Below are 26,902 nucleotides of genomic sequence, written 5' to 3'. Positions count from 1 at the left end.
TGGTACTCTCTTGCTTTTTTGATGATCCAGCGGATGTTGGCAATTTGATCTCTGGTTCCTCTGCATTTTCTAAAACCAGCTTGAACATCTGGAAGTTCACGGTTCACGTACTGCTGAAGCCTGGCTTGGAGAATTTTAAGCATTACTTTACTAGCATGTGAGATGAGTGCAATTGTGCGGTAGTTTGAGCATTCTTTGGCATTGCTTTTCTTTGGGATTGGAATGAAAGCTGACCTTTTCCAGTCCTGTGGCCACTGCTGAGTTTTCCAAACTGCTGACATATTGAGTGCAGCACTTTCACAGTGTCATCTTTCAGGATTTGAAATAGCTCAGCTGGAATTCCATCACCTCCACTAGCTTTGTTTGTAGTGATGCATCCTAAGGCCCACTTGACTTCACATTCCAGGATGTCTGTCTCTAGTTGAATGATCACACCATCGTGATTATCTGGGTCCTGAAGATCTTTTTTGTACAATTCTTCTGAGTATTCTTGACACCTCTTAATATCTTCTGCTTCTGTTAGATCCCTACCTTTTCTGTGCTTTATTGACCCCATCTTTGCATGAAATGTTTCCTTGGTATCTCTAATTTTCTTGAGGAGATCTCTAGTCTTTCCCATTCTATTGTTTTCCTCTATTTTTTTTGCACTGATCACTGAGGAAGGTTTTCTTATCTCTCCTTGCTATTCTTTGGAACTCTGCATTCAAATGGGTATATCTTTCCTTTTTTCCTTTGCTTTTCACTTCTCTTCTTTTCACAGCTATTTGTAAGGCCTCCTGAGCCAGCCATTTTGTTTTTTTGCATTTGTTTTTCTTGGGGATGGTCTTGCTCCCTGTTCCCTATACAATGTCACAAACCATAGTTCATTAGCACTCTGTCTATCAGATCCAGTCCTTTAAATCTATTTCTCACTTCAACTATATAGTCATAAGGGATTTGATTAAGGTCATACCTGAATCGTCTTTTGGTTTTCCCCACTTTCTTCAATTTACATCTGAATTTGGCAATAAGGAGTTCATGATTTGAGCCACAGTCAGCTCCCTGTCTTACTTTTGCTGACCGTATAGAGTTCTCCATCTTTGGCTCCAAAGAATAGAATCAATCTGATTTCGGTGTTGGCCATCTTGTGATGTCCACGTGTAGAGTCTTCTCTTGTGTTGTTGGGAGAGGGTGTTTGCTATGACCAGTGGAGAAGGTGGAACCAAAGCACTTGGTCAGCTTGTAGGTGGACCATGGCATATGATCATGGTTATTTTTCAAACAATGCCCAGTAGGTGGTGTTACTGGCAGTGGTCACCCCATCCAGAACACACCGAAGCCCCAAGTTTTCTCATCATAGCTAGTCTGAGTGTTTTCCCAGCTTACCCAGATCCCGTGCCAAGCTGTTGTGTGAAATGCAGAGGCCTGGAATGTTCCTCTTGCTTGGATTCAGGTGTATGGCGAGGAGAGAGCTGCCAGTGTGGAGCTTCTTCTTACTGTTTGTGGGCAAGTAGCGCCTGTGTACTCTTTGAGAACAGAGTCTACACTTCTCCACCCATGTGCTTTGTGTCAGTAGTTCTCCCAGCAACCAATGGGCTTTCCCCCTCCGTGAAGGACCCCAATCTGGGACCCCCATTCTACGGCTTGACCTCTTAGTTACCCCAGGGGACAGTTCACCCGTTTGGAACTTCTCTCTTTTTCATATACTTCTCAGGAACAGCCAATCTTATGACTTCTTTCTATCCTATGAGTTATGTGGAAATCTTTCTTGTGCCTATATTTGTATACGAGTTCTGCCAGTCTGAAGATAGTTTTCTGTGAGAATTGTTCCACAGGAAGATGCATTTTTGATGTGTTTGTGGGGGGATATGAACTCCATGTCCTCTTACTCCACCACCTCGATCCAATCCTGTATGATAAATTTAATTCTGACATATTTAATTTCTACAAACTTAATAAAAATGCTGTTATTATCATTTATGTTTGAAACATTACACTAAAAATTAGACTAAAATCATTGTTGACATTTTTTATTCATTTTAAAGAGAATAGTTAGTGCAAATTACATTCCACTATGTACAGCATTTATTTAGTCCTTTATGATGTTAATGTATTCAGACTCTGTTAACCCCATGAATTGATTGATACTATTATTTATCTTCATTACTTTATGTGATGGAACAGCTGAGGCATAGGGAGGTTAAATAACTGAAATGATCCCAAACTAATCAATAGTAATTTTGTAGTGATTTAACTCTACACTATCTCTGTTTACATTACAATACCTTAAACATTATAGGATGGTGTCTCCCTTTGGGGTTCCAATGTAAATCAAGTGTTTAAATTTCATATAAATTTATTCTTTCCATGTTATTATACTTGTTCAAAATTAGTCTTACCAGATTAATTGCTCTGCAAATTTTTGGTAAAAAAATAATTTCTTGACTTAATTTCTATTCCTGAAGAAACAGTGACTTTTGTCACCTTTAAATTATCATTGGCAATTTTACTTCTGTGAATTTCCTGTTTGTATTCCTTATTTATTTTCATATTGGGCTGCTTGAGTTTTTGTTGTAGATCTGTAGTCATTCTCATTGTACAGTGACTACCATTACTTTTTATGTTACAATTATTGCTTGATAGATTTGAGGCAAATTATATAAGCCTATATATATGGTTTAACAATATTCTCTACTATGGCAACATATTATTTCTACTTTTCTTCAGAAATGTGTCACTTATATAGAGGGGATCTATGGAAAATCCTGTGGTAAATCTTATTATTCTCCAAGCATGAATGTTTCAATTTATTTTTAATATTAGTTATGTCTTAGGTTGATGAATGTCATACGATGCAAATGGTGGACCTCTTGACTAAAATACACATTTCTTCACCTGGACCACTTCAATCATAAACTGCTTTCCTGATGTGCAGTTTTCATGACTGTGGCTTCAGATTGCTTTCATCTGATTCACCAATTTTTCTTAAAATTTATGTAATTTTTGTATTGTGCTAATTGTTGCTGATTATGTCAGTCATAGTGGACCTAGGTTTAAAGAGCATGATGTCTATGTTATTTTCTGTCATGATAAAGAATTGAATTTTACATATAAGTGCTATAGTGAGGAACGAGGCAATAGCTGCTTAAAGAAAGAGAAAAAAGAATGATAAATGCTAATCAAAAGTATGGTTCAAAATACATTGTAATGCAATAGTAATTAATTCAATCTATGGTCAACAAACCCATTGGATATCACATCTGCAAGTAGCTAAGTGATGCTGTGTCCTGTTTTGTAAGAGTATATACAGACTTAGATATGTATATAGATATAGATAAGATCTGTAGATAAATTCAGGTACATTTTGAGAGAATGAAAATTCACCAAGTCCCTTTAGAGTCCATGTTATATATTTTCTTAATATTAAATTGAGAACTTACATCCATTATCAAAAGTTGAATATGGGAGGGAAAATAATAGGTGACTAAAAGGTGGATGAGAAAAAGAGAATTAGGTCAGAAATTAAAGATTTTCACAAATATTTCAATTTTATAATAGGAAGCAGGTAGCAGTTGCTATATTTCTAATTCTATAAACACTCTTCTAGGAAATAAGCTAAACTGGATGAAAGCAAATGTCTTGCCATGGCTCTAGGTCGGAAGTGATGCTGAGGCTGCATGCACAGTAAAAATGAAGAACTGATAGTGGTCTCACAAATAGAATAATGGCAACCCACTTCAGTACTCTTGCCTGGAAAATCCCATGGATGGAGGAGCCTGGTAGGCTGCAGTCCATGGAGTCGTGAAGAGTCGGACTCGACTGAGCGACTTTACTTTCACTTTTCACTTTCATGCATTGGAGAAGGAAATGGCAACCCACTCCAGTATTCTTGCCTGCAGAATCCCAGGGACAGAGGAGCCTGGTGGGCTGCTGTCTATGAGGTCGCACCAAGTTGGACACGACTGAAGCGACTTAGCAGCAGCAGCAGATAGTGGTCTCACAAATAGAATAAAGGGATAAATCGTTTTACAGAATTCCAATATTGAACAATTTCAATAACAAGGAAAACCTATAAAATTCAACATCAAAATGAATTTAAAAATTCTGGATATCTAGAAAATGACACATGCTATGAGTAGACTTCTTATTGTTGTTTTTACATCAAGCATGTGGAAAATAGTTAAACACAATCATTTCTTTTTAGATTAACTTTTGAATTAAAACAATAAATTTCAATATGTATGCATATAGTTTTATTTTTATTTAATTTTTCATCAGTGTTTTTTCTCTGCAAGACATATTTTAAGTCAGGTAGAAAATCCCTTGAAAGTGAAATTTAAATTTTGTCACAAGAAGAGTAGAACTTTATCATAATTCTTCCTACTGTAATAAATATGAGGAGTTCCATTTATGCAGCAAACCAGCTAGACATCTCAGAAACAGCTAGTCCCTTTTCCCCTTTTTTCGTATGCTAGCAAACTTCCGGCAACAAAAGAGGCAACACTTTGTAATGACAAATACAGTACTTGTCACACAAGCCAGCAGAAACCCAATCACGTCCAGAGAGTGGTACTGGAACCAGGTGAGGTCGTGGGCAGCAGGTCGCAGGTGCTTGGCTCCTTTGTGGCGCATGACGAACTCGATCCAGAAGACTGCTCGGTCCAGGGGCTTCACAGGCTGATCATGTTGAATGGCTGATAACCTCATGACATTCTTTTTGTAGCTGAAGGAAAATCAGTGATCGATTTATAGAATGAGCTATAATAGATAAATAAGTGAAATATTCTTGCAAATGGTAACAAAGAGTGCAACACAGAGTGGAAGAAAAGTAGCTACTTTTCCTCCAAGGTGATTAGTGAGATCTTATCTTGTGAGCTGTGCTATGCTTAATCAGTCAGTCGTGTCTGACTCTTTGCCACACCACGGACTGTAGCCAGCCAGGCTACTCTGTCCGTGGTGATACTCCAGGTAGGAATATTGGAGTGGGTTGCCATGCCCTCCTCAAGGGGATCTTCCCAACCCAGCGATTGAATCCAGGTCTCGTGCATTGCAGGGAGATTCTTTACCGTTTGAACTACCAAGGAAGCCTGAGAATGTTGGATTATCCTATCTCTTTGCCAGGATCTTCCCGACCCAGGAATTGAACCAGGGTCTCCAGCGTTGCAGGTGGATTTTTTTTCCATCTGAGCTACAAGGGAAGCCCAGCTTATGGGCTAGGATTTCTTAAGTTCTTAGCATTTTAAGCTACAAAAAAAAGAAAGAAAATAAGAGGAAAAAGACTGCGTAGTCTAAAGAATGGCATGAGTTGTTCCAAAGTGAATAAAAAGAAAAAAATTCATGATTTGTTTGTTCAAAGTTTGAATTATCTAGTAAAGAATTGTTAATTGACCTGGTAAACATGTTTTAAAATGTAGTCATAATCCAGATATAGCAAGTAAATCTATTATGAGGTTGAGAGACAAGTCCAGAAAGGACTGCTCTTACATTAGTGAAGTAGTGATTGAAAGTGTGGAAGTGGATTGACTTGGTTTGATTTCTGACTCTGATACTTGCTGGCTGCCTTTTATTCTTTCTATCCCTCAGTTTTTTAAAAAACTTAATTTTATTAATTTTTTAAAACATTTTTATCTTCTAAACTTTTTATTTTATAATTGGAGGGCCCAATCACAATAGTCTGTTCCTCGGGTTTTCTTTTTGTATAAAATGGATAAGAATAGTACCTTATCTGATTATTTTGAGAATATCATATTGAATCTTAGAGACATTCTTAGAATCTAGTATACTCTCAGAAAATGTTTTCTCATATTGTTGTTCTGGTTCTTGTTCTTTTAGAACAAGATTCTTTTAGAATGTGGAGAAGACTCAAAATTTCACTTTCCAGCATTGCAGTTACAATGCCTGAACTACTGTTTCTACTGTTGAAATGATGATGGACTGTGTGTGTGTTTGTGCTCAGCTGTGTCTGACTCTTTACAATCCCATAGATTGCCAGGCTAATCTGTTCATGTAATTCTCCAGGCAAGAGTAATAGAGTCAGTAGCCATTCTCTTCAGGGGATCTTCCTGACCTAGGGATGATGGCTAACAGACAAGAAAGTAGGAAGAATGAAGAGATATGGCTCATGAACTCTAAATCACAAAGTGCTATAACATGGCATTGTAGCGATAACAATGGAGTTAACTTTTTTCCCTCTTCTGTCAAAACACAAGGGGAGCACTTGGTGTTTGCAAGGATTGCAGGAATCAGGAAACATTTTTGTGATACAATAGGAATCACTTCAGTCACTCGGTCGTGTCCGACTCTTTGCAACTCCATGGACTGCAGCACTCCAGGCTTCCCTGTCCATCACTAACTCTCAGAGCTTGCTCAGACTCATGTTCTTTGAGTCAGTGATACCATCTAACCATCTCATGAATAGACTACAATAAACAAGTTACTTAAAAAGTGTAAAGTAACACTATGCTACTAAATAAAATATGTAGCATATCATGAACATTCAGTATATAAGCAGCTAAAAAATCATCTTCATTTTTGACACCAACTTTAAGTTATTAAAATTTAAAAAATATAAAGATACTAGAAAGATGTACATTTATATAGAATCAGCAAATGAAAGATCTATTACTTAAGAAAAAAAAAGAAAATGTGCTTTTTGTGCTGCTCATTTAGGACAATAGCTGTGCTAAAATTAAATTGAAATAACACTGCTATAAAAACACAAATACACACTGTGCTACTATTACTGACATTCTCAAGCTGTTTCATTGCAAAGTCATTATGAAACAATAGGTGGAAACATATATATATATATCATATTTATGATATTAATATAATTGTGTTACTGACTTGAAATCAAATATTTCTCATTTTTGAAAATTTGGCTTTTAGACAGTAATATCCCATCATATCTCTTCCAAATAAGACAAAATCAATCATATCCTAAAGAATTCAGGATATATCTACCTAAGAATAAATGTGTATCTATAAATATTATTTACATAGTTGAAACTGAGTAATTAGAAAGTTCTAGGTGTTTACCATTTATCTGTAATGGAGTCAAAATATTAGCTTAGAAACCTTGGAAAATATTAAATGTAATGGGAATTTAAGATTGATTATGTCAAAGTGGTTTACTGAAAATAAAATATCTTTGTAGAGTTTAAAACATTTGAAGTTCACAGGCTGAAAGAAAGTCAAGTGGGCAGATGAGTATTCATATTAATACCATGCATGGTTCCCTACTTAGCTTCGTTCTCAATGCTTCTTAATTCTTCTATTACCATTTTAGTGATTCTTCTCAGTCTAATGATTGAGTCTTTCAGAATTTCTCTACTATCTTTAAACTACTGACAAACCTTTCCTATAAAACCATGAAAAAATATTGAGACACTCACAATAGGTTATTGTTGACTGTTTTCAAAGCACTGAGTAAATCTTACTCCTCATTATACTTATGTGAAGGCTCATTCCTGCCTCCTTGGCCTTCAGATGAGAACTTCTGTAGAAAGAATATCAGGTAAAAAACATATACTCACAAAGGATTATTAATGACTTCCTTCAATGCATTGAGCAAATCTCCTGACGACATTGTTTCCAAGTCCAATCTGATAGCTGCTCCCTTGGCCGTCATATGAACAATGTTATGAGGTTGATCAGCAAACAAAGGAAGGCCCACCATAGGGATCCCGTGGTAGATGGCCTCATAAATGCCATTGCTGCCACCATGAGTTATAAAGGCTTTGGTTTTTGGATGGCCTAGGATTGAGTGAATTTCAATAAAATGATTAGTTATAACTTTTAGAATAAAATGAAAAATGGGCTTTATAAGGCACTGAAAGAAGCATTGTTTTTTTAGATAACAGATTATTACACATATGAGAGTGCTTTTAAATTGCTTTCAGAACTCAGAGAAGAAACTCTTACATCTGCTGAAAGGGTAAATGAAGACTTTGTGAAAGAAGTGCTGAGTCACTTGAATGTGACAGATGAATCCATGATTGGCAGGTGACAGCTTGAAAGAGCATTCTGGGTAAAAGAAACCATGTGTGTGAAAAAAAGAGGAGGACATGCCAGAAATTATTCTCTTAAAGATATAGTGGAATCATTTAGTCTGACAAGAATGGTGTCAGGGGAAAAGAAGGATAATGGTAGTGGCACTGGAACTAGAGGAATGAAAAGCAACCTTTCATCATGAAGTGTGTTATTGAGTCATAAAAATGATTGCAGAATTTTATTTTTACAGAAAATGAAGAGTCGCCTGTAATAAAAAGGGAACTCATTTTTAGTAGCATTTAGCCTAGAGAATTCCAGGGACGGGGGAGCCTGGTGGGCTGCCGTCTATGGGGTCGCACAGAGTCGGACACGACTGAAGCGACTTAGCAGCAGCAGCAGCAGCAGCAGCAGCATACCCCTACAGAGGGGAAAAGAGAGGTATAAGGAAAGAATTCAGAGAAAGAACAACAAGTCAGGAAGTTATTGAAAAGATCATGGTGAGAAGTAATTAGACCCAAAATAAAGATTCTGGCCATAAGGGGTGTGACTGTGTAGAATAAAAGGCCAATTGTTATACAGGCTCCCTTTTTCCCCTCGCATAGGAAATAAAAACAAAATAATAATTTTTTCAAGTGTTTCAATAATTCTCTATACATTTGTTTCCTGTTGAAGTGCTATCACTTTGCTCAGCCCTTACTCATGTTTTCAATATTTTTTTCTACCAAGTCTTACCAAGAAGGTCGTTTTGGGGGATCCACTTATACAGCCGAGTATTGGGTCCTAAGGTGTCTGGTTTCTTGCCTTCGTATCTCCATAGAACCTGTTAGAGTAAGGGTAATACCTTATTCTATGAGTTGAACTTCAAAGTTACAATTTTAAAGTGATCAAAATATATCTAGTTACATGTCTTCCATATGACATGTAAGAAATGAGGACATATTAAGTAATATTAACTGTTAATACATTGACCAGCTTCCCAGGTGGTGCTACTTATAAAGAACCCACCTGGCAATGCAGGAGGCATAAGTGATGTGGGTTCAGTCCCTGAGTTGGGAAGATGCCCTGGAGTAGGTCACAGCAACCCACTCCAGTATTCTTGCCTAGAGAATCCCATGGACAGAGGGGCCAGGTGGGATATGGTCCATAGGGTCGCAAAGAACTGGATATGACTGAAGTGAATTAGCACCCATGCACAATACCCTGACATGAACAGGAATACCTACATTTGATATACATGTGATAGCATAGACGATTGAGATAGTTGAAACTGATAATTGAGATAGTTGAAATAATTGGAGTATCTTTTATACTTTTTTATACTTTTTATATCTTTTATATCTTTTTGCTTTTAACACAACCTACCAAGGCTGAATAATAATTGAGATAGTTGAAACTGTCAGTGCCAACACGAAAACTTAAATAATTTCTAGGTGGTCTTATTTCAAGTACAAAAAGACAGTGACAGATTACAAGTAACCTACACACTTGTTTGCCTTCTTTTTATACTAGCTATCATCTTCAAATTTAATATTCACTGATTTCTTTTTGACCATTGTAGAAGAGAGTTTAGTTATATCAACTTGTTAGTATAACAAGTTATTTTATTAGAATTTCACACATTTTGGTTACAAAGAGAAAAATGCATGCATCAGCCACGTAGAAATAAATACTTTTGCTTATTCATAAAGTATTAATAATAAGTTGATTAGTGCTTCCTAGAAAGTATAGCTTCATTTAAGTTATAAACTGTTAAGCACTTGCAAAAGCAATGACAACTGGAATTTTTTGACATGAATCCAAAGTATTACCACTATTACTAGACTTGGATGTTTTACCTTTAGAAAAGAAGAGCCAGTTGGAAATTTGAAAGTGACAATAGGGCTATTGAAAAAGTTCCAAAATAGTGGCACCAAAGTTTATTCAACTGATCCTGAATACTTCAACAATGAAGCACAAAGCATTGACAGAATTGATTAATGTGGTCTCTAGATCCAGTACCAAAATAAGGAAAAATTTTGGAATCTCAAGAAATTCTTATAAACTGGATTATAATTTACTAGAGTTTAACTTCTATTTGCTCTGTGAATGAATGTAAATTAATTTTAGTTTCTCAGCAAAAAACAGCATAGATTATTAGGAGAGGCCTATCATATTGCAAACTAAAAAAGTCATTCACAAATATCTGAAGACCCCAGGGGTATTTTATATATTAGAAAATAAGTTACTGCTGCATTTTATGGAGAAGAAGGCAGCTGAATTTTCTCCATGCCAGTCTTCCTTATGCTTGGCTGCTTCTTATAGTCCTTTCTCCCTTCTCAATCAGGAGGAAGAATGTGACAGATTAGAAACAGAGTTCATTAAGGACCAGACTTTACAGAGTTCACCTTAAAAGCAGGACCCTATCTTCACTCTTACATTGATCTTCCTGCTTCAGATTTTAGCAGTGCCTAGACAACCAGGGAGGCAGATGTTTCTCTTCTCTAAATCAGTGTGATTGGATGGAAGTTTGGGGAATCTTGTCCATCCGTTCTCTAAGTAGTACTCTGAAAAACACACTGATAGGTGTGTTCCAAAATTTATGGTGTACAAAAAAGACCAGGATTACATGCTAAGTGTACACTGCAAGAAGCACAACAGACTTTTATCAATATTGCTTAACATTATTGTGTGACTATATTTTCTGTTAAAATTTAACCCAAGAGAACATCTGTATGTGTACTATACCTCAGATATCATTCAAGGAAATGGAACAAGTGACAAAGCAGAATTTGCTGGTTTCTTTTCCGGCCCCATGATACCATTATAATACCAAAATTCATACTGTATCTCTTTAATATCATTCTCTTTTATTACAATGTTAATCTAAATTTATTATGGATGAAAGACACTCCTTGTAACTCTATAACACTTACTGTGTATATTTTGGTTTATATATATGAGAGATAAATTGGAGTTATCATAATAGTTTACCTTTCTGTTAGAAAATGTCTAAAATCAAACCTTTTATAGAGTTTAACAGACATTAAATAGTTGGTCACTGTTAAGTTACTGTGTGTACCTTTTGTGGAATCTGGGCAAGGGCTGATGCAATCACATTAGCTCTTTCTTCTGACATGTTACTGACCATTGATCCCAACGAAAACACCACAATACCATGTTCTCCAGAGCTCTGCACAAATTCTTCCATTTCCTGTGAAAAAAGAATTTGTTCCATCGTAAAAGAGAAGGAGCATAGCAAACATTATTGAAGGGATTGCTACAAGCAACTAAAGAGAGAAAATCAAATATAGTCTGGAGTAGAGGTTTTTTAAAAAAATATTGTGTTAAAATACACATGACATAAAATTTACTTTGTTAATCATTCCTAAGTGTACAGTATAGTAACATTAAGTATATTCACACTGTGCAATCAATCTCCAGAGGTTTTTTCATCTGGCAAAACCGGATTCTATGCTCAGTAAGAAACTTCACATTCCTCATTCTCTAGCCTATGGCAAGCAAGCTTCATTCTACCCTATGTTTCTATAAATGTCATTAGTCTGGATACTTCTTATAAGTTGAATTGTACAGTATTTGTCTTTTTCTGATTGACTTATTTCACTTAGAGGAAGGTTCCTTCATGTTGTGACATTTGTCAGAATTTCCTTTTAAATGTGAGTAATATTTCTTCGCTTGTGTATATGACATTTTGTTTATTGCTTCATCTGTTGGTGGACCCTTGTGTTGCTTCATCCTCTTGACTCTTGTGAGTTGAGCTTTTATGCACATGTACAGATATCTCATTGGGGTAATAATTTCAATTCTTTTGTATGTGTACCCACAGAAGAGAAATTGCTGAGCCTTAGGTGTTGATATATATTATATTATTTTTACCACATATTATATAGTTTAAAGAGTGATTTTCCTCCTCATGTTCCTTAAATATGTTAACTTCACATCTCGGACGTTGGTTAGTTGTGCTACTGTTCAGCACTAAAAAAAAAAATTAAATTTTGAAAAATTCCATACTATTTTCCATAATGTCTGTTTTTCAACATAAATCATCCCTGATTTATGGGATCATTTCTTTGGGAAAGAAATGGGTGATATGGGGTCTATTTCTTCTCTTATGTGAGGTTCAGTTCAGTCGCTCAGTTGTGTCCGACTCTTTGCGACCCCATGGACTACAGCATGCCAGGCTTCCCAGTCCATCACCAACTCCTGGAGTTTACTCAAACTCTTGTCCATTGAGTCAGTGATGCCATCCAAACATCTCACCCTCTGTCATCCCTTTCTCTTCCTGCCTTCATCTTTCCCAGTATCAGGGTTTTAAAATGAGTCAGTTCTTCACATCAGGTGGCCAAAGTATTGGAGTTTCAGCTTCAACATCAGTCCTTCTAATGAATATTCAGGACTCATTTCCTTTAGGATGGACTGGTTGGATCTCCTTGCAGTCCAAGGGAATCTCAAGAGTCTTCTCAAACACCACAGTTCAAAAGCATCAATTCTTCGGCGTTCAGCTTTCTTTATAGTCCAACTCTCACATCCCTACATGACTACTGGAAAAACTATAGCTTTGACTAGACAGACCATTGTTGGCAAAGTAACGTCTCTGCTTTTTAGTATGCTGTCTAGGTTGGTCATAGCTTTTCTTCCAAGGAGTAAGTGTCTTTTAATTTCATGGCTGCAGTCACCATTTGCAGTGATTTTGGAGCCCCCCAAAATAAAGTCTGCCACTGTTTCCACTGTTTCCCCATCTATTTGCCATGAAGTGATGGGACTGGATTCCATGATCTTAGTTTTCTGAATGTTGAGCTTTAAGCCAACTTTTTCACTCTCCTCTTTCACTTTCATCAAGAGGCTCTTTAGTTCTTCTTTGCTTTCTGCCATAAGGGTGGTTTCATTTGCATATCTGAGGTTATTGATATTTCTCCCAGCAATCTTGACTCCAGCTTGTGCTTTATCCAGCCCAGTGTTTCTCACGATGTACTCTGCAGATAAGTTAAATAAGCAGGTTGACAAGATACAGCCTTGATGTAGTCCTTTTCCTATTCGGAACCAGTCTGCTGTTCCATGTCCTGTTCTGTTGCTTCCTGACCTGCATACAGATTTCTCAAGAGGCAGGTCAGGTGGTCTGGTATTCCCATCTCTTGAAGAATTTTCCACAGTTTGTTGTGATCCACACAGTCAAAGGCTTTGGCATAGTCAATGAAGCGGAAATATTATGTATACTTATGCAAATATATTTGTGTATAAGCAGGAAATGAGATAGGACCAATACACATTGGTGGCAAGAAGATCCTGTTAAACACTATTATACTGAGACTTTTCATCTATTATGTTATTAATTACTAACATAGATTCTTAGAAGGAAGTCATACTGTAGGATTCAACTGACCTTAAATTTTTTATTATTATAGGTCTACTAAATCATTTATTTATTCCAGACATACTTTTTGAGAATTATTTTAGATTAGTCATTAATATTTAATTTCTCTTTTAGCACTATGAAAACTTATATTTGAATCACTTAAGTCTATCATTCACTCAGCTCTATAATCCTTATCTTAAAATTTGTCATAATTTCCCAAGCTGTCTAAATTATTAACCCCTGACATTGAAGAGTGTGGTATTATTGTTGGGAAGTTCTATGAGACAGTCCTATAAGTCCTGTTTATAACCCAGAGGTATACTTGTGTAGTTACTTATTTGACTGACCATATTGCTGAATTGTTTATAGGTGGCACCCTTTATCCTGAACTATATTATATAATTGATGCCACAGTAGGATGTATAATGTCAGCTGTGGTGAAGGACCCTCAGATTCCCCTACATGAGTGCCCCCAGGAAGCACCTGACTGACAGTGGGAGAGGTGCCCCAGGGCTTTCTGCGGCAGAGATCTGGTCACCTTTTTAGTAGTTCACTTCAAACTATATAAAACTCCACGTGATCAATAACCTCAGATATGCAGATGACACCACCCTTATGGCAGAAAATGAAGAAGAACTAAAGAGCCTCTTGATGAAAGTGAAAGAGGAGAGTGAAAAAGTTGGCTTAAAGCTCAACGTTCAGAAAACTAAGATCATGGCATGTGGTCCTATCACTTCATGGGAAATAGATGGGGAAACAGTGGAAACAGTGTCAGACTTTATTTTGGGGGTCTCCAAAATCACTGCTGATGGTGATTGCAGCCATGAAATTAGAAGACGCTTACTCCTTGGAAGGAAGGTTATGGCCAACCTAGATAGCATATTTAAAAGCAGAGACATTACTTTGCCAACAAAAGTCCGTCTAGTCAAGGCTATGGTTTTTCTAGTGGTCATGGATGGATGTGAGAGTTGGACTATAAAGAAAGCTGAGCACTGCAGAACTGATGCTTTTGAACTGTGGTGTTGGAGAAGACTCTTGCGAGTCCCTTGGACTGCAAGGAGATCCAATCAATCCATCCTAAAGGAGATCAATCCTGGTTGTTAATTGGAAGGACTGATGTTGAAGCTGAAACTCCAATACTTTGGCCACCTCATGCGAAGCGTTGACTCATTGGAAAAGACCCTAATGCTGGGTAGGATTGGGGGCAGGAGGAGAAGGGGACGACAGAGAATGAGGTGGTTGGATGGCATCACTGACTCGATGGACATGGGTTTGGGTAGACTCTGGGAGTTGGGATGGACAGAGAGGCCTGGCGTGCTGCAATTCATGGGGTCGCAAAGAGTCAGACACGACTTGAGTGACTGAACTGAACTGAACTGAATCTGTATTTGCCTGCATTGTTTCTGAATTATTTTGTCTTGTGGTCCTTTATCGTTTCTAATTTAAAAAATGTACACTCTGTACTAGAATAATTGCACATTGCTCAATGATCCTGTGTAATAAATGTAGAGGAGCAAAATTTTCCTGACCAGTGTAGCATTTAAAGTTACTTGTCTCCATTGCATTGTCACGTTGGCTCGCTAACCAAAGCCGCTTCATCTATGCTGTGAAAGATACATCGATTTGGTACTATTTTAATATATCCTATCTGTACAAATTAATCACTGATGTGGACTTATTCATTTTATACTCTGATATCTTTGTGAAAATAATATAAGCTCATGGCAAGAAAATATGCAAAAGTATGAAAATTTTTATAAAAGGAAATAAGATTTACTAAAATGCTCCATTCAGAGATATCCTTATTTTCAAATTTATATACTTTTAGAAAGGTTGAAATATATATAACATTATGTAAGTTAAGATGTCTAACATGATTGATACATTTATATACTGTAATATGATTGACATTTTAATGATGTTTTGAAGCTCCATGTATCATATAATTATAATTTCTATTTTTGTGGCCAGATAAGTTAACCTCTAGCCTCTAAGTAAATATGATGATGATAATAATAAAATATTGTCTCTATTCACTATCCTGTACCTTAGGTCTCTAGGACTTGTTTACTAAGAAACATGAATTTGTATCCTTAAAGAACGTCTCTCCTATTCTCCCACCTCTTAGCCCCTGGTAACCACTGTATTACTCCTGTTATATAAATTCAGCATTTTTAGATTTCACATACAAGTGATAATATACAGTATTTGTCTTCGTCTTTTCAAAAAGCTAAGCAGAATTGAAAACCTTTAGCTAGACTAACCAAGAAAAAAACCGACTCAAATAAATAAAATTAGAAATGAAAGAGGAGACAGTACAACTGATACTCCAAAAGTACATAGGCTCCTCAGAGACTACTATGGATAATTATATGCCAAAGTTTACATACATGAGAAAAAAATAGATAACTTTTAAAAACACAACCTACCAAGGCTGAATCAGAAAGAAGTATAAAATCTCAACAATCCTAAGAAGTAAAGAGATTGTATCATTAATCAAAAACCTGAGAATACACAGAAGCCCAGGACCAGATGGCTTCACTGATAAATTCTTTGAAGCATTATAGAATAATTAATGTAAGTTCTCAACAAAAATCTTTAAGAATTAAAGAGAAGGTTAGGAATAATTTCAAAGTCATTCTACAAGGCCAACATTACCCTGATACCAAATAGGTAAGTATATTACAAGTAAAGACAATGATAGGCCAATATCCACAATGAGTATAGATGCAAAAATTCTCCACAAAATATCAGCAAACCAGACTCAAAAACACAGTAATAGCATTATATTGAGTGAGCAAGTGAGATTTATCCTTGGGATGCAAGGTTGGATCAGTATACTCATATTAATAATTTTAATGCATTGCACAAATAGAATGCAATATAAAATAACTTGATTTTCCAAATAGATGTACAAAAAACATTTGATAAGATAACATTCTTTCATGATAAAAACTGTCAACATATTGGGTATAGAAGGAACATAGCTCAATGTAATTAAGAACATATGTGACAAACTCAAAGCTAACATTATATTCAACAGTGAAAATTTGAAACATTTTCTCTAAAATCAGAAACAAAACAAGGATTCCTACCCGCACAGTGCTTCAGCATAGTATTGGAAGTTCTAGCCAGAGCAACTAAGTGAGACATAAGAGGGATCCTAAATAGAGAAGAAGAGGTAAATTTTATTTTATTTTATTTTTTTTGCAGAAGACATGATTTTTTGTACAGAAAATCTCAGATTCAATCAAAACCCTCAACTAATCAACAAACTTAGTAAGGTTTCAGGGTATAAAATCAACATACAGAAATCAATTCAATTTTGATATACAAATAATGAAGCATCTTAGAAAACTATCCCATTCACAACAGCATCAAAAGAAGAAAATAACTAGAAATAAATTTACCCAGTGAAATGAAAGATCTGTACAGTGATAACTATAAAGATTATGTTGTAAGAAATAGAAGAAAACACAAATAAATGGAATGCCATCCTAAGATCATGGATCAGAAGATTTAATATTGTTAAAATGTTCACACTACCAAATGTACCATACCTCCCAATTTTAGATTATACTAAAGCTGCAACATTTCAAATGATAATGTACTGGCCCCAAAATAGACAATGGAACTGCATACAGGGTTTAGAATTAAAACCCTGAACATATAGCCAATCAATTCAACAAGGGAGACAAGAACACCCCCTGTTGAAAGAATAGTCACTTCTTTCTTTTTGGAGAAAACTGGATAAGTATATACACAAGAAATGAAATGAGACCCCTGCCTTACACCCCTTGCAAAAATAACTCCAAATGACTTAAAATAACTCCAAAGACTTAAACATAAGACTATATACCATAACATCCCTAAAGGAAAATGTAAGGATGGAACTCCTTGGCATTGGTCTTAAAAAATGATTTTTTTAATATGACTTCAAAACCACAACAAAAGAAAAAATCCACAAGTGGTACTATATTATACTTAAAGCATCTGCACAGTAGAAGAAACAATCAACAACATGAAAACGCAACCTACAGAATGGAAAAAAGAATGTTTTAACCGCATATTGAATGAGGGGTTAATGTCCGAATACATATAGAACTCACACAACAAAATTCAATTAAATAATGGGCAGAAGAACAAAATCGACATTTTCTAAAGAAGGCTTCCAAATCACCACCCGGTATATGAAAAGATGCTCAATATCACTAATCATCAGGGAAATGTATTTCAAAATCACAATGTGATATTACCTCACCTCTGTTAGAAAGTTGGTTTAGCCTTTATGGAACACGAAAAGAAGTTTCCTAATCTTGAAAATTGTAATTCCAGCTTATATTTTTTTAACCTTAGAGAAAATTGTGAATTATAGCTGTTATTTTCCAACTAAATATTATATACGATTTAGTGTAGTTAAATATTCCTTATAAATACATACATTTATATTGTAGAAGAAGGATGTTCGTTTTAGCCAAAGCACAGGTGAAGACCCTCAAAACTCACAAAAAGATTTTAGTATTTCATCTTATATAACTGATTGGCAAAATCTTAAAAATTCCTAACCTTAAAAAAGTTTACATTAAGTATGTTAAATTAAATTTTATTTAAAGTAAATTTTATTAAATTTATTAAATTATTTTCATTAATTTTTATGTAAACTTTCATAATTTACCATTAAAACACTCCATGGAATATCTAATCTCTAGCAGTTTGCTGAATACTATAATCTTGATGATTAAGAAAATCAATTTAAATTAGGAATTAGATCAAGGTGGCTGGCACACATTGGGTTACTGATAGTACGTTATAATAACAAAATAAGAATAATGACAACAGTTAATATTTCTTCTGGACTATGAGTATATGCCAGTGACATTTTGGATGTTTCACATGTACTTACACATTTTTTCTCCCAACATTATAAGGTTGGTACTATTATAAGATATAGTGTGGTAGTATCTCTATGAGTACTGTAGTCTAGTTTTCACTCATTGTTGCCTACCTCTAGCAACAACCTGCAAAGTGGTCTTTTCTCCCACGATTTACCCTTTACATCTAATCCAGTGACTACATGTTGCTTATCGTCTTGTTCGTTTGTTTGTTTGTTTAAGCAATAATATAGTATAGTGCTTAGCCGCTCAGTCGCGTCCAACTCTTTGCGATCCCATGGACTGTAGCCCACCAGGCTCCTCTGTCCATGGGGATTCTCCAGGCAAGAATACTGGAGTGGGTTGCCATGCCCTCCTCCAGGGGACCTTCCCAACCCAGGGATTGAAACCAGGTCTCCCACAGTTGCAGGTGGATTCTTTACTGTCTGAGCCAATAGGGAAGTGCAAGAATAGTGAAGTGGGTTAGCCTATCCCTTCTCCAGGGGATCTTCCCCACCCAGGAATCCAATAAGGGTCTCCTGCATTGCAGGTGGATTCTTTACCAGCTGAGCTACCAGGAAAGCCTGTTTAAACAATATTTGACTGTACCTTTCTTTCTTAATCCTTTCAATGTTTTCCCAATGCCCCTACTAGATGTTTTAAGTCACTATCTGTTTCCTCCTGACTTCACCAGCATCATCTGTCTCTTTATTTGGGCTCTTCCTGTTTAGACTAAACTTGGAATTCTTGGCAACTACCATTACTCTTCTCCATGATTTTCTTATCTATCTTCTTCTACCCCTGCCTTATCCCTTCTTTTTATTCTTGAGCATTCTTCTGATTTCACCCTATCAGTGAATCAGAGATACCATCTATTATTCATGCTGGATATTTTTTAGCATTCTGTTCTTTCCTTTTTATAACACTGTCACACAGTTTTTATGACTTGCTTGTATTCTGTCTTTCCACGTGGAGCGTCAGGTAGCAAAAACTGTGTCTACACCATTAGTGTATGTTAGTACTCACTTCTAGAATATGTGACATGTATAATTATCCTATAACATTACAATTATAATTATAATAATATAGCTAATATTGTATTACTTATATAAAATGTAATATAACTATAAATATTGTTTAGTGGACATCTGATTATGCTTCATTATGTGTTGAATAATGAAGCTGTTATTTAACTGACATATTTTTAAAGCATCCCACATATTCTAGCTTATTCTATAATGACAATGAAATTCAGATACTTTGTTCATATAGAAATACATCAGTATCTAACTAGAAGGTCACTTTATCCAGCTTCCCACATCTGACTCACTGTAGTCAAACATTTTAAATAAAGAATACAGCATGATTCCTATCGAAAACACAAAGTTAACAAAGAAGAACAAAGAGGAGTAAGTGACCTTAGGCAGGGGTTTGGCAGGTTTGCAGTGGAGGCCTCCAACAAATTCAACATTTGGTAGCCGTGGGCGAGGAAATGAAAAATCCCAATAGTTTCGAATAAGCCACATTTCAGCTTTCCCCATTGTCTCTGATAATGTAGTGGACCTTCCTGAAAGTGAAATAAAAAACAAAAAACAACAACAAATGTTGGATCAAATGAGAATATTGCCTTGTGTATATATTTTAGGTAATTTTCGTAAAGGAGTTTGGGATGATGTGGTCAAAGATGTTTGAATGTATCTGTTCTTTGATAAATATAAACATAACATAGTATAATATAATATGTGTGTAATTCTCAGTGTACATGTCTTCATTTATTAAGACATTTTATGAGATTTCTAGTGACTTTTTTAAATTAAAAAAATGTTTTGTGAGTTGGATATATCTTCACTTGCAGAAGTCCTATGTGCTTCAATTTGTGGTATATGAATTCCTAGTATCTGAAACTAGTAATGGGTTCTACTTTACCCTATAATTTAAGTGTTTTCATAATATTTATAAGATTGATGGGTCATTTTATATTTCACTCTTTCACTTATTTGAGACAAATTTATGTGAAATTATATTTACACAAACTCACCTTCCAAGGCACAAGGAAAGATAGGATTTAATGCTACCAAGTAAGAACATGAATTACCTAGTTCTTGTGTGTCATTAATCTCTAAGCTGTGTCTGACTCTTTTGCAACCCTATGCACTGTAGCCTCATCCGTCCATGGAGTTGTCCAGGAAAGATTACCAGAATGGGTTGCCATTTCCTTTTGCAGGGGATCTTCTCAACCCAGAGATCTATCCCACACCTCTTGCATTTGCAGGCAGATTCTTTACCAACCACTCAGCCATTAGGGAAGTCTGACTTACCTAGTACTTCACTGTAAAACTGATTCCACTTCTTCTCATTGTACAGCTGAAAACAGTAGTCAAAATAAAGTACATATATCATATTTTTGACCCTCTCCATGAATGTCATGTGATCACTTAATTCAGACAACATAACAGGTACATAGGATGGTGGAAATGAAAGCTTCCCACTCTTCTTTTCAACTGAATAGCCAGGTGAGAAGTATAGACTGTACACTAAAGGTACTTGAAGTATCTCAGCCAGAAGCTCTCCACAGGGTCCAACAGCATCTGCAAGAATGACATCAAACCTTGATTCCTGTAGTTTTGTCATAAGTTTCTTGTTTGAAACTGCTTCATTACATATCTTTATACCAACATCAGAAAATTCTTCAAATAAACTTTGTATTGTTGAAAGATGGATCCAAAAGAAATCTTTCACCGCAAGCATCCATGTCTCAACCAAAACCTTGGTAAAATTCTGAAACTCATCTTTACTTAAAGATGTAGGGAAAGTCTCAAATTTCATAGCCAATGGTTTGTTTGGATCAGTAAGAGTGGAAGCTGAAGATTGCAGTACAGTCACCTCATGACCCCTCATCACAAGTTCATCCAGAATTGTCTTCATATTCATCCAATGACTAAATTCCACTGGCCACACCAGCACCTTTCCACAACTCCCAGAGCTAAAATAGCAAGTCAGCTGTAACAGCTGCAGAAGCAAGAGCCATTTCATAGACATCTTGTTCATATGCAGTAGTTTAAACAATTACTATATTCTTTTGCTATTGCTCAGGCTTATATCCAGAAGAAATCATTCAGAAGTTAAATTGTAACTCCTTTGCCACAAATAAGTAGATTGATTACATGAATAGTCAGCAGATGTGGAAATCAGATGAAAGGGCAAAGTGTAGACTACTTCGAAATTTTACAGTGTGTTTATATTGATTTGTCAGTGCTGTCACCCAGATAAAAGTTGATGACCTTGTACACACAAATCAATTGTATCAATTATATAAAGTAAGAAAAAAGACTAGTGTAAAACAACAGCAAGTGAGAGGCTCTTGTGTCTTCAGTCACTTTGACACAGAATGAGAGAAAGGTGACATCAACAAAATGGAACACTTTTCAAAATTTCTGGACGACGATGGAGCAGCAGCAGAAACCTTGCAGGTTGCCAAGTCTGAGGATTACTGTGCAGAAAAGCGTGGGAAAGATTTTACCCTTACCACCCCTTCCTCCAGTTCAGAGGAGCTTGGCACTGGCAGAGATCCCCTCCTAGGGATTTCAGCCTATGAGGAAAAATAATGCAAGTGAACTCCAGCAACCTCATCATCATGAACTTTGCAGCCTTGCCTCCTGAGCACTTCCAGTTTGCATCTACACTGATTCAACTGACAGAGCTGTCCTGGGTCCCTGCTGCTGTGTCTTTCCTGAGGCTGGAAATGTCACTATGGTGAGACCTGATCTTTGGTCAAGGAGTCTCCTCATCTCTCCTGTACCCCAGTTTCCCTGATTGCGGTATAACAGTGCCTTACTATTTGTGCAACTAGAGTTTCTGATCTGTGCCCTGCTCCAAGGTTCTAAGTCAGTGATTTGTCTTTAATAACTGTGACCATGCTGATGTTTATTTGAGTTTCACCCTGTTATTCCTAATTTTGGTTTTGACTGGCCATTACCTAGGCTGAGCTGCTGCAGTTTTACACACCACTCCTCAGTCCTGAGTCATGGCTTTAGCCTATCATTGCTGGGGTAACAGTGCAGATACTCTGTGCCTCACCATGGGTCCTAGTCAGGGTTCTGATCCACAGTTACCATGTTCACATCACTGCTTCTCTGTACCTCACCCTTGGGTCCCAACATGTGGCTCTGATAGGTCATTACTAGGAACATAACTGCTGAAATTCTCTGACTTCCTCTGTGGCCAAAAGTGGAACTCTGACTCATTGTCCCCAGGCTGTGCATCCCAGGTATAGCACCTGTCCCCTGGACCTAAGCCACTGCACAATCTTGTCATCTCAGGGCCTAAATCACTGCTGCCTTCCCCCCACCTCGCAAATATATTATTAAATAACTATGGCATATGTCTAGAAATGCAACTATATACATTTTACTTGCTTGCTTTTTATATCTGTTAAGAGAAGAAAGGAGAAGATATATGCACTTATGCTGTCTTACATAGTTGCTTATCTTTACCAGTGCCCTTTGGTCTATCACCATGATTAGAATTGTAGTGTAGGTTTACTTTCCTTAGTCAGAGGCCTTCCTTCAAGTTTTTCTATAAGGCAGATTTCCCAGAAATAAACTCTTTTTGGGTGATAGGGAGAATAAGACTATCTATATTTTGCCTTTATTTTAAAATAATGATTTATTTATTTTTGGTGGTGCTAGATCTTTGTTGCTGTGCAAGCTTTCTCTAGTTTCAGCAGTGGGGGCTATTCTTTCATTTCAGTGGCTTCTCCTGTTACTGAGCACAGACTCTAGGGCGTCAGGGGTTCAGTAGCTATGGCATGTGGGCTCAGCGGTTGGGGATCCTGGGCTTTAGAGCACAGGGTCACCACTTGTGGTGCATGGACCTAGTTGTGATGCATTGCTCTGTGTCATGTGGGATTCTCCTGGATCAGTGATCAAATCCATGTTTTTTGCATTGGCTGCTGCTGCTGCTAAGTCGCTTCAGTCGTGTCCGACTCTGTGCAACCCCATAGATGGAAGCCCACCAGGCTCCCCCGTCCCTGGGATTTTCCAGGCAAGAGTGCTGGAGTGGGGTGCCATTGCCTTTTCTGTTTACATTGGCAGATGGATTCTTTCCCACGGAGCCACCAGGGAGCCCCATGCCCTCATTTTTGAAAGATAGTTTCTCTTGATATAGAATTTTTGGCTTATAGTTTTGTCTTTTAGCACTTTCAATATATCATCTCACTGCCAGAGAACATTCCTTGTGTCTAATGAGAAATAAGCAATATCTTGGCATTTGCTTATAAGGATGAATTATTTTTCTTTTAACACTTCAAGACTTTCTGTTTTTAGTTTTCAGTATTTCATTAGTGTCTGTGTACGGCTCTCCAATATTTATCCTATTTGGAATTAATTGGACAATTGGGTTGTACAGATCAATGTTTTACATCATAATTGGGATGTTTTCAGGCATTATTTTTTGAATATTTTACTTGACACCTTTTTTTTCTGGCACTCCATTTTTGTGTATGTTGCTTTATTATGTCCACTGCCATGCCAACCTGAACACACTCTATCTCGTCTGATCTCAGAAGCTAAACAGGTTAGTACTTAGGGCTTCCCTGGTGGCTCAGATGGTAAAGAACCTGCTTGCAATGCAGGAGACCTGGATTAGATCCCTGAGGGCATGGCAACCCACTCCAATATTCTTGCATGGAGAATCCCTATGTTCAGAGGAGCCTGGAGGGCTACAGTCCTGCCAGTGGGGTCACAAAGAGTTGGATAAAACTGAGTGACTAAGCACACACAGCACATGCACCATTCTCTAAGTCTCTGTTCACTTTTCTTCATTCTTTTCTTCCCTTTTCTTTGTATTATGTTAAATTATTCATCTATCTTCAAGTTCACTTGCTTTTTCATCAGCTTCTTCAAATCTACTGTTAACTCCAGCTTGTGACTTTTTCATTTCAGATATAGTAATTTTCAGCTCCAAAATTTCCATTTGTTACTTTTGTAAAGTATGATTTCTATCTCTTATTTGTAGACTTTTTAGATGGAAACTTGTTATTATACTTTTGTTCTATAAGAATAGTTTCCTGAAAGTAGGTTGTATGCTTATAAGAATTTATCCATTTTTCTAAGTTCTCCAGTTTGTAGGAATATAATCATTCACAACAGTCTCCTATGATCTTTTATATTTTTAATTTTAGTTTCTAATTTTATTAATTTGAGTGTTTTGTCTTTTTGATAGTTTCCTTTGGTTCACTGAGCCCATTGGCAATAGCTATTTTGAAGTCTTTTCCTGTTAGAGCCAGTCATTTACCCTCTCACAGGAAGATTCTATTGCCTCTTTTTTTCCCCCTGTAGGTCACATACTTTATTTCTTTATATGTTTTGTGAAATTATTGTTTAACTGTTACATTTAGACAATGGAGTGTAGCAACTCCAATTCTATGTATTGTTACTTCTATATATTTAGTGACTACATGGACTATTTAATTAAGTCTTTTTCCACTACAGTGTAATACCTCTGATGTAGCTATTTAGAGTGTGCAATCTTGGGCATATTCACATTCCCTGACTGACAGCGACCTTAGTAGGGCACTCCTTTAAACTGTCTCTTTTTGTACTGTTAGCTTTCATCAATCGTTGAGTGATTTGCTATAGTTTATATATATATATATATATTGATGTTGACCATTCTTAAAGTCTTTATTGAATTTGTTAAAGTACTGCTTCTGTTTTTTGGCCACAAGGCTCCCATACCAGGGATCAAACCCACACCTCCTGCATTGGAAGGTGAAGTCTTAACCAGTGGACCATCAAGGAAGTCCCTATAGTTTTTGATAATATCTTGGGAGCATAAATTTTTTCAGAATCTGACCCCGCAAAGTTCATTCTCTTTTTCAAGGATACTTTTGAAGTCAATGTTTGAGATGTGTTCTGACCTGAGGAAGGCTCTTCTTAGCTGTGTCTTTCTCTAGTTTTCTCTGATAAACTAGCTTGCAAACAGTTTAGCTTGAATCTGTCATGAAGTCATAAGCTTTCTCTTAACTGCTTATCATCAAAATCTTTCATAGTTTGAGGGAACTCTTAGGCTTGACCTTCCCATGTGAAATGAAGTGAAAGTTTAGTCTCTCAGTCACGTGCAACTCTTGCGACACCGTGGACTGTAGCCCACCAGGCTCTTGTGTCCACAGAATTCTCTAGGGAAGAATACTGGAGTGGGTCGCCAGTTCCTTCTGCAGGGGATCTTCCTGACCCAGGGATAGAACCCATTCTTTTGCACTGGTGTTTTGCACTGCAGGCATATTCTTCACCATCTGATCCACCAGGGAAGCCCTGACCTTCCCATAGTCTGTTTCAAATAAAATGAGTTTCTTTGTAGAATCTTGGCACTCTCTGTTTCAGTTCCTGCATCACCCTATGAACAAACCCTCTGAACTTTGGCTTTCAGAGCTGGGGATAGGGACAATGGCACAATTCTTTCTTAGTGACACCCTTGCTTTGGATGTAAACTCTAGCCTCTCTTTTTAGTTTGACTCTTTTCATAATGGAAATTCCACATCAGTTAAATAAGCAGGGTGACAATATACAGCCTTGACGTACTCCTTTCCAAATTTGAAACAGTCCTTTGTTCCCCGTAGCAGAGTACATCATGCAAAATGCCAGGCTGGATGAATCTCAAGCTGGAATCAAGATTGCTGGAAAAATATTAACAACCTCAAATATGCAGGCTTCCCTGGTAGCTCAATCAGTAAAGAATCTACCTGCAGTACAGGACACCCCAGTCTGATCCCTGGGTTGCGAAGATCCCCTGGAGAAGGAAATGGCAACCCATGCCAGTATTCTTGCCTGGAAAATCCCATGGACAAGAGCCTGGTGGGATACAGTCCATGCAATAGCAACAGTCAGACACGACCTGGCTACTAAATTACCACCATCACTCTAATGGCAGAAAGTAAAGAGGAACCAAAGAGCCTCTTGAGGGTGAAAGCAAAGAGTGAAAAAGCTGGCTTAAAACTCAACATTCAGAAAACTAAGATTGTGGCATCTATTCCCATTACTTCAAGGCAAATAGATGGAGAAAAAGTAGAAACAGTGACAAAGTTTATTTTATTGGGCTCTAAAGTCACTGCAGATGGTGATTTCTGCCATGAAATTAAAAAACACATGCTCCTTGGAAGGAAAGCTATGACAAACCTAGACAGGATATTAAAAAGCAGAGATATCATGTTGCCAACAAAGGTCCATATAGTCAAAGCTATAGTTTTTCCAATAGTCATGTATGGATGTGAGATTTGAACCATAAAGAAGGCTGAGCGCTGATGAATTGATGCTTTTGAACAGTGGTGCTGGAGAAGACTCTTGAGAGTCCTTTGGACAGCAAGGATACTGAACCAGTCAATCCTAAAGGAAATCAGTCCTGAATATTCATTGGAAGGATTGATGCTGCAGCTGAATCTCCAATACTCTGACCACCTGATGCAAAGAAATGATTCATTGAAAAAGACCCTGTTGCTGGGAAAAATTGAGGGCAGATGGTGAAAAGGGCAACAGAGGATGAAATGGTTGGATGGCATCATCAACTCAGTTGACATGAGTTTGAACAAACTCAGGGAGATAGTGAAGGGCAAGGAAGCCTGGCGTTCTGCAGTCCATAGGGTTGCAAAGAATCTGACACAACTTAGTGACTGAACAAAAACAAAAAAATGTTAGTTCTATTTTTAATTTTTGTA

The 26,902-nt window shown here is 36.9% G+C and overlaps 1 protein-coding gene across 5 annotated transcripts; it reads right to left on the bottom strand.

Annotated features, from left to right (window-relative positions):
* Positions 1 to 4,422: 4,422 nt before the first annotated feature.
* On the bottom strand, positions 4,423 to 21,240 carry LOC145510028 (UDP-glucuronosyltransferase 2B18-like). Of its 5 annotated transcripts, XM_081500443.1 has the most exons (7): positions 20,914 to 21,231; positions 20,511 to 20,562; positions 19,611 to 19,759; positions 11,030 to 11,161; positions 8,704 to 8,791; positions 7,515 to 7,734; positions 4,423 to 4,702 (listed from the first exon to the last, which is right to left on the bottom strand). In XM_081500443.1, the coding sequence occupies exons 1-7, from the start codon at positions 21,229 to 21,231 to the stop codon at positions 4,423 to 4,425; spliced, it is 1,239 nt and encodes a 412-aa protein (XP_081356569.1). The 5 variants fall into 5 exon arrangements, with proteins under 5 accessions (XP_081356569.1, XP_081356190.1, XP_081356475.1 ...); XM_081500064.1 differs by having other exon boundaries at positions 20,511 to 21,240; XM_081500349.1 differs by lacking the exon at positions 20,511 to 20,562 and having other exon boundaries at positions 19,611 to 19,755; positions 20,759 to 21,231.
* Between the last annotated feature and the right edge of the window lie 5,662 nt (positions 21,241 to 26,902).

The sequence above is a fragment of the Giraffa tippelskirchi genome, chromosome 1 (genome assembly GCF_054371585.1).
Source record: "Giraffa tippelskirchi isolate mGirTip1 chromosome 1, T2T-mGirTip1v1.2.pri, whole genome shotgun sequence".
Lineage (NCBI taxonomy): Eukaryota > Metazoa > Chordata > Mammalia > Artiodactyla > Giraffidae > Giraffa > Giraffa tippelskirchi.
The sequence above is the reverse complement of the archived record's forward strand: the minus strand, read 5'-3'. Positions and strand labels throughout refer to the sequence as shown.

Bases quoted from the DNA above. Each gene is read 5' to 3' on its own strand.
- LOC145510028 (XM_081500064.1), bottom strand. From the start codon at position 21,240: ATGAACAAGATGTCTATGAAATGGCTCTTGCTTCTGCAGCTGTTACAG. The intron at 7,735-8,703 runs GTAAGACTTGGT...ACTCAATCCTAG, and splicing joins CCCCCAAAACGACCTTCTTG to GCCATCCAAAAACCAAAGCC. The intron at 4,703-7,514 runs GTGAGTATATGT...ATTTTCCTTCAG, and splicing joins GAAGTCATTAATAATCCTTT to CTACAAAAAGAATGTCATGA.